This window comes from Paramormyrops kingsleyae, chromosome 20 (genome assembly GCF_048594095.1).
Source record: "Paramormyrops kingsleyae isolate MSU_618 chromosome 20, PKINGS_0.4, whole genome shotgun sequence".
NCBI lineage: Eukaryota > Metazoa > Chordata > Actinopteri > Osteoglossiformes > Mormyridae > Paramormyrops > Paramormyrops kingsleyae.
Genome location: NC_132816.1, coordinates 8563942 through 8576800, shown reverse-complemented (window position 1 = coordinate 8576800; position 12859 = coordinate 8563942). Strand labels below are relative to the sequence as shown.

The 12859-nt window shown below is 42.4% G+C and overlaps 1 protein-coding gene across 3 annotated transcripts in view; it reads left to right on the top strand.

Annotated features, from left to right (window-relative positions):
* The window catches only part of LOC111850791 (protein AF-17), a 66729-nt gene that overhangs the window by 36772 nt on the left and 17098 nt on the right, over positions 1 to 12859 (top strand). For all 3 annotated transcript variants that reach the window (XM_023825058.2, XM_023825055.2, XM_023825057.2), the window contains 5 exons: positions 2325 to 2469; positions 2624 to 3325; positions 7287 to 7417; positions 11534 to 11651; positions 12291 to 12354. In XM_023825058.2, coding sequence (XP_023680826.2) covers positions 2325 to 2469; positions 2624 to 3325; positions 7287 to 7417; positions 11534 to 11651; positions 12291 to 12354 — 1160 coding nt within the window. The remainder of the gene's footprint in view (positions 1 to 2324; positions 2470 to 2623; positions 3326 to 7286; positions 7418 to 11533; positions 11652 to 12290; positions 12355 to 12859) is intronic.

Here is a 12859-nt window from a genome sequence, read left to right as displayed (position 1 = left end):
ACCTGCATACACACCGGCCCTTTGCAGATAAGAATGTGTGAAAAACCCATCCAGTCTGTTGTCAGAAACATCTGGGAGAGGATAGTGGTGAATGTCCAGATTGGATAAAGCTAACAGGAAGACCATAAGTACACAGAAAACAGCTCAGTATAACATTTGTGTGCAGAATGGCTACTCTGAATGTACAACTACATACTAACTCCATTATGTAGAATTCCTTTCCCATATTAACATTAAAAATTCCATAACTCCCACCATAACCATTTTTAGTTTAATATCTTAATCACTGCGCATCAATGACGCTGACATTTCTGCATTATATTCCTACATGAACATAAAACCCAAAGATATAAAATATTATAATTCAGAAAAGTGGCCTCTATTTTTGTTTTTGAACAGCATGTTTTCATACTAAACACTAAAAATTATCTCCAAACTCTGCTAAGACAAACCATTTCCCCAGGTTAAATACATGGTGGATAACTGATGGAGAAATAAATAGCAATCATCATTAATGTTTGTCAGGGATACAAGATTACCTATCTATTAATCCATCCGTTTTCAAAATGACATGCCTGAAATAACTCAACAAAGGGGGTAATTTTGAGATTCTTCCAGAATGCCAAACTCATTATCCTGTCACTGAGACGGAGTCCATTGACCTTGTAGATGAGTCTCATTACAGCTGTTTGCTTTCATAGCTTAGTTTGGTCATTACTTACATAGGGCCCTATGACAAGCGTTTTGTTTTTGCGCAAATTCCATTAAATTTTTTTTTTCCAAATTACTGGTTATTTTTTTATGCTTTTGATCTGTTTCGGATTTTTCATTTTTAACCAGTCTTTACCTTAAAAAGGTTAACTACAAACACAAACAATTGCAAAATGTCAATAAAGGTTTTTTTTATAAATGCTGACACATTCGGCATAGTGTAAATACTGCGGTTAAAGCTGTCGCTAAAAATGTGAACCTCTGATGCGTGAGTCCGGTGCTTCTGAAAAAAGCAGTGCCTATAGTCATCTGTGCTTACGCCTCAAACAAAATTTTTAATGATATTCTGTTCATTTGCGGATGGGTTAGTAAAAATAGAATATTAGCATGCAAATTTAAGCATATAAAATTTAAGCATATGAAGTGGGTGGGGTGGCAGATCAGGCATAATTCTGTCTTTATTAATATCAGCGGTTTGAGATGCGGTCAGGTTGAATAAAATCATTGGGTGAGTTCAGGTCGCTCATGAATGGAACTGCGCTTCACTGGTTCTTACACCACAATGGAAACACAAAAGGCAGAAAGGGCCAATAGGGGGGTTGTTCCTGTACCTGGGAAGTGCCTCGAGTTCCTGCGGTGGAAACAAGCATTACGGTTACTAGGCAACATCCTTCCACTCATTTGGCCTGATTTGATTATGGCAGAATCCTTCCTGTTGAAAAGTCTCAGGCTATGCCTACTGTAAGTATATATTATACTATCTGGACAATCGTGAAATGTGAAAAAATGTATAGGATTAAAATGTTAACACGTTATCCACGAGGTAATGTTTATAGGTAAATGCCATTTTCCTACCTCAATTCTCTGATTTTGGTCAGATAAGGTCTGATTTTTGGATAAGGTTACGGCTGGGTGGTGGTTAACAAACAGGGGAGGAACAAACACAAAGAACAGCCATTTACATTTTATTCAAAGTGGGGCATGTGGCAGGGAAACAATCCTTGAATTCTCTGAATCCTATGATGACCGTCCCCTGCATCTTACATTTTTACATATGTGTAAATATATGTGCATGTTTAAGAAGACAGAAAAGCAAATCAGTGAGGAGATTTTTAACATTATTTGGAGGGATATAATTGTAGCTTAAATCCCCCTTCTTCTGGTATATAAAGCTCAAATGTATTTTGTGTTTCTTCATGTGTTATTTCAAAATAATGTTTAACAGATCTGAAAAATCTTTAAAACAACTTTACTATATACAGTGTTTTCTGCTAAAGAAACTCTGTGGTGTATGTATGTGTTATGTGTTCTACTGGGGGGTATTTCACAAAGCAGGTTTTCTTGCTTTAGCCGGATAACTTGTCAGATTTAAGGTAGTCTGAGCTGAAGATACAGCACATTTAGCCCAGACTACCTTAAGTCCAACAAGTTTAAACATTAAACTTTAAACATATTGTGTCGTTTAAAAAACAATTTCGTCAGAAACATGAATAAGCTCTGAATTTTCTGAAGAGTAATTTGCAGTGCACTCCAGATAACATCTGCTCTGTACAATATTAATATCACATGTACTAGACCTGGTAATCCATCTCAATATGTCTTTGTTTATTTAGTTGCCCTCTAGTCATCATGGTAATAAGGAGACTGGGGGAAAAACCAAGAAATTGGGCAACCACAGTCTGCACCGGAGCAAAAAGGGAGCCGGGAGTGGAACCAAGAGCTGTTCGTCTTCCTGTTCTTCCAGCCCATTTAACACAGGTAACCACAAATACCTTTCTGCTATGTTTGGCTTTTGCAATAATTTTACTTGCATACTGTAACTATACTTCTTACATCGTGTGTTGACTTTGCACGACAGTATATGCTGTGCAACTGTCCTTGGTGTTATAATCTATTTTATTTTTTTTTTCAGGTGGTGGTTCTCTTTCTTCAGCTCAAGACTTTCTACAATACTCTTCTTCATCTCGTCTGGACTGGGAACGAGAGCAAGGAGATGAGCAAGCGACCGAAGAGACCAATGAGGGAAATGGAGGGCCGTGGGAAGTGGAGGAGGAGGAGGAAGATGAAGAGGAAGAGGAAGAGGGGGAAAAATATGCTAAGCCATCTTTATTGCCCCCAGTTCTTACCATGAGTGATGGTCCCCAGAACTCACCAAGCTACAACCGGGTGGAGAGTAAAGGTAGCTCTTTTGAGCCCAAAGTCACAATTTCTACGTTTGGCTCCATCATGCGTATTACTTCCACAGGGGGGCTTAGTGGGGCTGCCAAGGTGCGTAAGGTGACGCCTGGGGAGTACAGGCCAAGCAAACCGAACAGCAAGGTGCACCAGACCCCTTCTGCAATCTCAGAGGAACCAGATATTCTGGAGGAACAGACAATGCCCCCAGTCAGTGAGAGGCGTCATGGCATGAACAAGAAGAGTCGGCATGGGCCTGGGAGGCCGAAGGGCAGCAGGAATCGAGAAGGACGTGAAGGGAAGGAGCATCACATCAGCCAGTCTGGAACTGGATACTCAGTGCCGCCTGCCCCTCCCTGCACCAGCTATCCAGCTTCCATATCAATCTCCACCCAGAACTCCTTCTCCATAGGCAGCAGCAGCTCACTGCTCAGTTCTGGTGAGTCCAGCTGTTTAGTGTTTGGGCTTCTGAGGGCATCGAGGTCAGCATCAATCTTATGCAGTCTACAAACACTGAGTATTTGTACAACATAATTTCTTTAAAGCCAATACGCGTGTGGCTGAAACAAATCTTTGGATGTTGTTTTGGGGCAAAAGAGCAAATGATATTTAGAATATTATTATTCTACTATTGGGTTTGTGATTATAAAGTACCAGATAGTGTCTCTCGGTAGGGGAGAGGTTAAATGCTGTTCTGTGTGCTGTTTTGGGCTATGTCCTTCATAACCACCAAAATCATATGTTGTATTATATATCGCCCAACAAAAGTCGGGAAATAAGCGATTTATTATTTACATGTTATAAGTGTCAGTGTCTGTAATAAATAGACCAGAAGAATAGAAATGAGTAATAATAATGCACATTGGTGCTCTCAGTAAAATACTCATTGGTTACATGCACCATGTGTTTAAGTGGTGGATGGAGCCAAAATAATTTCTGCTCTTGTAGGAAACATAAATTAAATAAGACGTTACAGCCTAGACACAGAACTACAAAATCAAGTTAACTGATTTATCACTGAAAGAAGAATTATAAGTATACAGTCTGGTTATGGGTAAACACCTTGTTCATCCTCCATTAATGCATGAAACTATTAAATCTTATTGCCAGTATAGTAACAAAAGGATTGTGCTCGAGAAAAAAACGGGTTCAAAGATGAGAAGGAGCAGGGAAGAGATGCACTGAGTATTTGTGGTTAGTTTATCCTATAAAATAACTTTTGTCTCTTAAAAAATGAGAAAACGCTTCAACACATGAGAACATATGAACACACCCTGTAAAGTATTTCTTTTAAATATATATAACATGTTTTAGGGTTTTGCATTAAGTTGGATCACCTAAGTTAATTGATAACATTTGTTACCCCCATATAGCAAAGAAACCCAGGAAAACAAACAATTGTAAATGAAACCCAAACATTCCTTTTTATTCCATCATCATCTTGTTTAATAGAAACGCAAAGCTGAGAGACAATTCAAATTATCACTAGAAAGCTTCAGGCTTTTATCCAGCTATATACTTTATGCTGAACCTAATGTCACACCAAACATTGGTGGGAAACCCTAATGTAGCCAAGGAGGTGCACAATGATTACGATCAAGGCAGTTGTGTTGGATTAAGCTTGAGATATTGAAAGTGCTGGTCTGCTGGATGTTGTTGAGACAGCGTGTTTTTAACGTCTTTCTCCTTTTTGGTCATGGGTGATGTCATCAGTGAAATGAGTATATTACCTCAACATCGGCAAGCTCTGTGATTTTAAGAAAATAGGAGTAGAGTATGTTACTGTACATTCCGTTCTTTGACTACTGCAGTAATGAACTAGATCAGGAGGAAGGAGTTTATTTCCATATGACGTTCTCTGATGTTGTCACGTTCAGCCTTCTCCTCCTGGGCTGATCCAAATTTACTGCAGATGCAAATGCACCACAGTGCATTTGCGCTGGTCCATCTGCATTCCTGGATGTTCACAATTCTTTCACAAATTCACCAAACAGCTGCTTATGTGGATGGCAGGCCTGGGGTAGCACTATACAGCGAAGTTGTTCTTAAGTCACGTTTATGAAGTGTGACATGAGTGTTATATTAAAAATAGTGCCGTGCCGATCAGTGCTTCAGGTGGGCCAGTACTTACCGGTACGTAGTACCGGTACCTCTTTGTTTTTCTCTTCAGAGTACCCGGAACATTTCTTGGGTACTGGCACCTCTCATAATCTACTGGTAGTGAATAACAAGGTGAGTACCAACACCTGTTTTTTCACACTTCAAGCACTGGCGCCAACCCATATCAATATATTTTTTCCTAATTTCACCGATACCGATAAGTAGCTAATCTCTGAGCCATTTGTGCTACGTGAAACTTGCCTGCGCAGATTAGCGGAATGATGTCGCGTCGTTCTTCATTCTGTGCAAAATCGATCTGCAGGCCAGGTGCATTTTGTAAGCTGGTACTTTGAGACCTCTTATCAGCTGTCAGAATCCCTCCTCTAGTCCCTCGCCACTACAGGAAATAGCTGATGGTCTAATACAATCAACTCAATTATTAAAAGTTGTGTCTTTAGCTCTGGTGCTGGTAACTTTTCAAAAAGTTCAAATATTGGCTGACACATCGGATTGATGCAATACCTTGATTTCTAATGAACCATCTGCCAATACCGATATATTAATCGAAGTGTTGTGCATCTCTAATTAAAAATAGATTTCTCGTTAAAACTAACCATGCATTATGTACTTGCAGCGTGCAACCACACGGACTGGTAGGAATGAAGGCTTTAATTTGTCACATGCAAGGTATACAGTCAGACTGTAACCTGCAGTGAAATACAAGATGGCTCTGCCATAATAAAAATAGCGAGAGCAGTAAGACATAAGGAGTAACAATACAATACATATGTAATAAATAAGGAACAGAAATTTATACTGAAAATGACCAGAGATAAGTCACACAGTTCAAATAAAGTGTGATGTACATAAATAAGGAAAGAGTGATAAATTATAACTGTTAAGTAATCTGATGGCTGAGGGTAGCAGTTCCTTCTGAGCCTCTCATCTCTCAACGAGAGACAGCAGAAGCGCTTTCCAGACCTTAGCCTGGTAAAGAGTTACTTGTTAGGGTGTGATGTGTCCCTGCTGATTTTAGCTGCTCTGCTCCTGCATCGTCTGAGGTAAATGTCCTGCTGGGGAGACAGATCAGCCTTGGTGATGCATTCAGCTGAATGATTCACCTATTGTAGGGACTTGCAGTCCTGGGCAGAGTAATTGCCAAACTAGGCTGTGATTCCGATGGTGAGGATGCTCTCTAAAGCTTCAGAGTAGAAGGCTCTGAGAATGACTGGTGAGACCTTAAACCTCCCCATCTGCCTAAGATGGTACAACTGATGCCTGGATAACTGAGCCTGTATATAATTGAGCTGGGTGAGGTCACTGGAGATACAGACTCTGAGATAGCTAAAGGTGTTCTCCCTCTCAGCTGGTGCCCCATTGATGTTGAGAGGCCTGTATCCATGGATTGCTTAAAGGGACAGTTCATCGCAGAAAAAAAAAAACCCAACATATTTTCAGATATCATGTAGCACTATTTGTTCATATATACTGTTGTGATGAGAGTTGCCTAGTTTTGGAGATATCGGCCATAGAAATGAAATCTCTGGAATATAATGGGACTAAATGGCATTCTTTCTCTGGCGATTAAAGCAACCAAAATGCTTTAAGTAATCATGACCCGGCTACTTGAGATAATCCACAGTCCTTGTAGTGAGCAATTTTATGTAGGAACTTTTTTCTTTCTACTGAACTCCAAATGCCATCCATATCACTGTGCAGAAAATGCGCTGGGGTGCTTGTTCTCCTGACAATGTGACCAGATGTGAACATCAGTGGCGTCCTACTCAGCTAAGCTCTAAAGTTAGTCTGTGTACTAGTTTAACATTTGTCTGTGTACTGTGGTTCAAATAAGTACGGTTGAGCAAGACAGCGTTCGATGTCTTCCTCTCAGTCAAATATTGCTAACTAATACTGCTAGCTCACCTAGCAGCACTGAACTAGGTAGCATTAGAGCTTAGCTGAAGATACCATTGATGTTGACATCTGCTCATGATGTCAGGAGCACAAGCTCCCTGGAGTTACCTTCTGCTCAGTGATATGGTATGTTTAAGTTATTTACACCATCAGCACAATAAGGACGTAGTAATATAATTTTGCTTTGAGTTTTATTTGTTTTGGAAATGTTCAGTTTTACTGTGTCAGAAGCTGTGTTTGACAGAGACACTGGCCCATAATTACACTCAAATTAAATTATTAAGCAATACCGGTCAGCAACTATAACTTTGGGTAAGTTATCAAATTCTTCATATTGTATGTCTACAGTATATTGTATGATATGGACCTCTGCTTTCATTATTCAGGTGTCTACTCCAGTAACAAGGACCCTATCTCTTTGGGTGGGGGTGTGTGTAGTACGACAATAGCCTCAGGACTGCTGTCTTCCCATACCTCTACACACCCCTATACATCTTCCTCTGTGACCAACACGCAGGTAATAAAAGTTTGTGTTTTTGTTTGTCTTCAAGTTAGGATAGATGATTGTGGGGAAATTTAAGTCTCTATGAGATCCATTTTTCTTAAACTTTGCCAGGAAATGAATCGATCTTTTGAGATTTGAGATTTTGAGATTGAGAATTAAAAACAAACTTCTGTACAGCTTTGTTGTTTTTATAGTACTGTTAAGAGGCTGTTGTCTGCTTGGGACCAAATGTTAAAAAGGTCTAAATTGCCACAGAAATATTTATGAAATAACAAACAAACAAGTGTATATTAGAGCTCATATTTACCTAGCTGCATGTCTTCTCTCAAAATACCGCACTTTGGAAAGCCAATAGTCATAACTTAATTCTAACTAGTAAAAAATAACATTCTTACTAATAAAAATGCCATTTTTGCCAATAAGAATGTGAATTCGGTGTATCTATAATACAATTCTTACTAGTAAAAATGACGTCTTTGTCATCTTGCTATTTATGCTCACTTTTCACTGACAAAAACAGTCCCCCCCCCCCACCCCCAGAAATTAGTGGCCACCGGCTGCATCTTCCTCCTCCTTAGTAGACGGTATGGCAGAATCATTCATGAGAGTCATTTTCCCCCATGGCCTCACCAAACACCTCCCAAACCCCCCCCATGGCCTCACCAAACACCTCCCAAACCCACCCCCCCCCCCATGGCCTCACCAAACACCTCCCAAACCCCCCATGGCCTCACCAAACACCTCCCAAACCCCCCCCATGGCCTCACCAAACACCTCCCAAACCCCCTCCCCATGGCCTCACCAAACACCTCCCAAACCCCCCCATGGCCTCACCAAACACCTCCCAAACCCTCCCCCCCCCCATGGCCTCACCAAACACCTCCCAAACCCCCCATGGCCTCACCAAACACCTCCCAAACCCCCCCCATGGCCTCACCAAACACCTCCCAAACCCCCCCCCCCATGGCCTCACCAAACACCTCCCAAACCCCCCCCCCATGGCCTCATCAAACACCTCCCAAACCCCCCATGGCCTCACCAAACACCTCCCAAACCCCCCATGGCCTCACCAAACACCTCCCAAACCCCCCCCCCCATGGCCTCACCAAACACCTCCCAAACCCCCCATGGCCTCACCAAACACCTCCCAAACCCCCCATGGCCTCACCAAACACCTCCCAAACCCCCCCCCCCATGGCCTCACCAAACACCTCCCAAACCCCCCCCCCCCCCATGGCCTCACCAAACACCTCCCAAACCCCCCATGGCCTCACCAAACACCTCCCAAACCCCCCCCCATGGCCTCACCAAACACCTCCCAAACCCCCCCCCCCCCCCATGGCCTCACCAAACACCTCCCAAACCACCCATGGCCTCACCAAACACCTCCCAAACCCCCCCATGGCCTCACCAAACACCTCCCAAACCCCCCCCCCATGGCCTCACCAAACACCTCCCAAACCCCCCCCCCCCATGGCCTCACCAAACACCTCCCAAACCCCCCATGGCCTCACCAAACACCTCCCAAACCCCCCATGGCCTCACCAAACACCTCCCAAACCCCCCCATGGCCTCACCAAACACCTCCCAAACCCCCCATGGCCTCACCAAACACCTCCCAAACCCCCCCCCCCCCCCCATGGCCTCACCAAACACCTCCCAAACCACCCATGGCCTCACCAAACACCTCCCAAACCCCCCCATGGCCTCACCAAACAACTCCCAAACCCCCCCATGGCCTCACCAAACACCTCCCAAACCCCCCACGGCCTCACCAAACACCTCCCAAACCCCCCCCCCCCATGGCCTCACCAAACACCTCCCAAACCCCCCATGGCCTCACCAAACACCTCCCAAACCCCCCATGGCCTCACCAAACACCTCCCAAACCCCCCCCCCCACGGCCTCACCAAACACCTCCCAAACCCCCCCCCCCCCCATGGCCTCACCAAACACCTCCCAAACCCCCCATGGCCTCACCAAACACTTCCCAACCTTGAGTTTTTGCTTCCGCAACTACAAATGCCACACTGCTCTTGGCTGGCCGGTACCCGTCAGCTGCCTTTGGAGTCTCCCAGGCTGACTAAACTTGGAAGACTTTCAGCCTGACAGCTTGCTTTACCGCTGGTGTCCACCCAGGGTTTAGGGCTTGCTTCTGTGAAAGGCTTTAACAACCTTACGGCCGCAGCCTTTCAAGGCTGTCTCAGCAATGGAGGCACGGAGCATGGCCCAGTCAGGCTTAATGTCTCCAGCCTCCCTCGGGATGCAAGAGAATTGCTGCTGGAGGTGCGACTTTTGAATCTTCTGGACAGGGGCTGCGGCCAGACTCTCCCAGCACACCCTATACGTTTGGGTCTGCCAGGTCTATCCGGCATTCTCCCCGTCATCTGATCCAGCTCAGCTCCTCTCTTAACCTGAGTGTCTAACACATATTGTCACAGATCTGATGATATGACTACAAAATTGATCTTAGTGACAAACGCACTTATAGAAAGACAGTGGAGGGAAAACTAAGCTTCTAATACACTATATTTCCTACAAGCATCACTTAAAAATACTTCTTGAAGACCTGAAGCAGGCTAGGAGTACTTATTTATCAGGTCTCATCACTCATCACTGCCCATATAAATGCCTATTGACACATTGGTAAACCCCTCCCCTTTTCTTTAAGTTGTTCCCTATTGACTAATGCAATGGATTTGCAGACATTTTTAGGAGTAAAACTGTTGACATTAGAAACAACATAATGAATTCTGTTCTTCAGAGGCTGGACTTTCTCCTCCAGCACATAGAACACATATTTTTCCATTTTTTTACCTGTGACCATAAATGAGCTTATTAAGATCATGCCTCTTATGAAGAACACAAGCTGTTCCTTAGATCCTCTCCCCACTAGATTCTTAAAGGACATATTTAATTGTATCTGTAATGACTAGCTGAATATTATTGTCTCTGCAACAAGGTGTTTACCCATGTAACCTTAAAACCACCAAAGTCTGGCCTCTGTTACAGAGAAGTGGGTTGGTCTCCTCTTGTACTCAGCAATTACAGGCCTATTTATACAGGCCTGACCTCCTCTTTCTTGGCAAACTAATTAACAAAGCTGTACCTCTGCAGTGAGTTAATAACATTAATAACAATAACATCAATGAGGCATACCAGTCTGGTTTTCAAGGTCCTCTAGTACTGAGACGGCCCTACTTAGAGGATTGAATGACCTGAGACTACAATGATTCTGGCCACCATGCTATTTTGTTTCTCCTTCACCATAGTGCTGCATTTGATACTGTCAATCACAACAGCTATTCTTGACCGACTGCAAAATTGGGTTGGCCTTTCTGGCTCGGTGCTAGGTTCTATGTTCTCTTTGTGATCGTGCGTTCTATGTGGCACTTTGGTGACTGTGCTTCAGAATGGTGTGTGCTGACAGGGTGCCTCAGGGATCTTTTTTTGTTGCTATTGGCCAACTATATTAACAAATAGTGTTTCTTTCCATCAATATGTAGACGACACTGAGCTATATCTGAAGAAAAAAATAAGTCCAAATATTATGCAGGCCATTTGACAAAGGCTACAGCTAGCTGACTAGTTAGGTAGCTATGTTTGGTCAGGTAAACTAGCTAGCCATCTCGTGTCTATTCTTACAGTGATGTTTCTTTTCATATTGATTTGATCTTAAACAGTGACAACAGCCTAGTCTATGATTAAAAACACATGAAATAAAATGTCTAAACAATAAAAGGTCTGTCAAAGTTTTGTATGCTCTTAAGCCATGTGCTAAACGACATGTTTGATGTGTGTCTTCACTTGTTCTCCTATTGTTATCTTACATTGTTCTGTTGTCTTACAGAATCCTTACTTACTTCTTATTCTCTTGTGTTCCCCCACTTAACATTGGGGAAATCCAAAAGTAACAGAGTGTTGTAAGATTAGGTTACTTAAATATTGTGATTATTGACTGTGGTTACTCACTACATTTTTTCACCAGGTATTTAGTAATTTTCCTGGAGTACATTTCTAAAGTACCGTTTCAACCATGTCTATGTATTTATGTAAATATACCTGTTTATGGAATGAAGAAATTTCCTGAAAATTGTATGTGCTGATGTTACACTTCTTGTCCTGCAGGTGTACACACTCCCCAGTTCTTCCTACAGTCTGAGTTCAACACGGGTGTGTGGCAGCACTCTGTCTGCTGCCTCTCCGTTGTCGCCTCTCCTGAGCCAGACCCAGAGCTCGCTGCCAGGTTGTCTGCACACGTACAGCACATGGCACCTAATACCCGCAGTGGGCTGCGTTACGGGTGGCTTGACAGCCGCCTGTTTTCCCCCCTCTAGCATTTTCAATGTCATAATTTTTATCTGTGCCAAATAAATTGCTGTTTATGTTTTTGATATGTGTAATTTTTTCCATGACTGTAAATTTTCCGTGTTTTAGATTGCTTTAGTGCATGTTTTGCCCAGAATTAATTTATATAACTGGATATATTTTATTGGTCTGGTTATTCTGCATCTATTCACATATCGTTGAAATACTTTTATCACAAAGTTGCTCTTTAGTTGTTTTGACTTTCATCTTAAGTCAAGGGTTCTGTGAGAGCATTACAGACGTGGATGGCATACAGATCCATGTTTCAGGGCTTTTAGCTGCGACGATGTTCATTTGGGAATTTCCCACTTGTCTTGAGTGACAGATTGGATCAAGGTGCATTGTTCACAGATCAAAACTAGCATGTCACAGTTATGGGCCATAGGGCAGAGGCTCCTATACTTATTTTCAGGTGACATGGGGCAAAATACACAGAACCCAGGACTGACTCTGCCTTCCACCAAAAGTGGGCGCTATCTTCTGTGATGATGGTCAGTAATGTTATTGTTTGTTTCAGAGCCGCATCTGGAAGATCACTTTGTTTGCCGCGGCAGCTCTCCACAAGAAAGCCTTTCCTCACAGTAACTATCACTCGTTTATTCTCTCTGTCACTTTTAGATCTTTACTGATAACAGAAGTGTGTCTACTGTTGTCTCCCACTGTCACTCATGTGGCTCAGTGCAAGTTCCTTTGTCAAGATGGTCACAGTGCCTTTCAACTGTGTCCTCCTATGTTCAGCCTTTAATGAAATGTGATATGCTTGAATAAAACAGAAAGGAAGCAAAAAGAGAGAAATAATGAATACATATAATAACTAGGCCTTGAACTGATAACAATAAAATAATATTTTATCTCTTCTTCTTCTGTATCAACACACCCTTCATTACATAGATGACATTTAAACATAGTTTACATTGCTATAATACATACCTTGCCTAACCATAATACTGTAACTATGTTATAATTATTATAATTATATTGCTGAAGTTCTTTTTAAGGTGTCAGTCACCAGTGGCATGGGAGTTCAGTTGCTGTCATTATAGCCTTAAAGCTCATTTATAGTTTATTATAGTATTATTGGTCCAA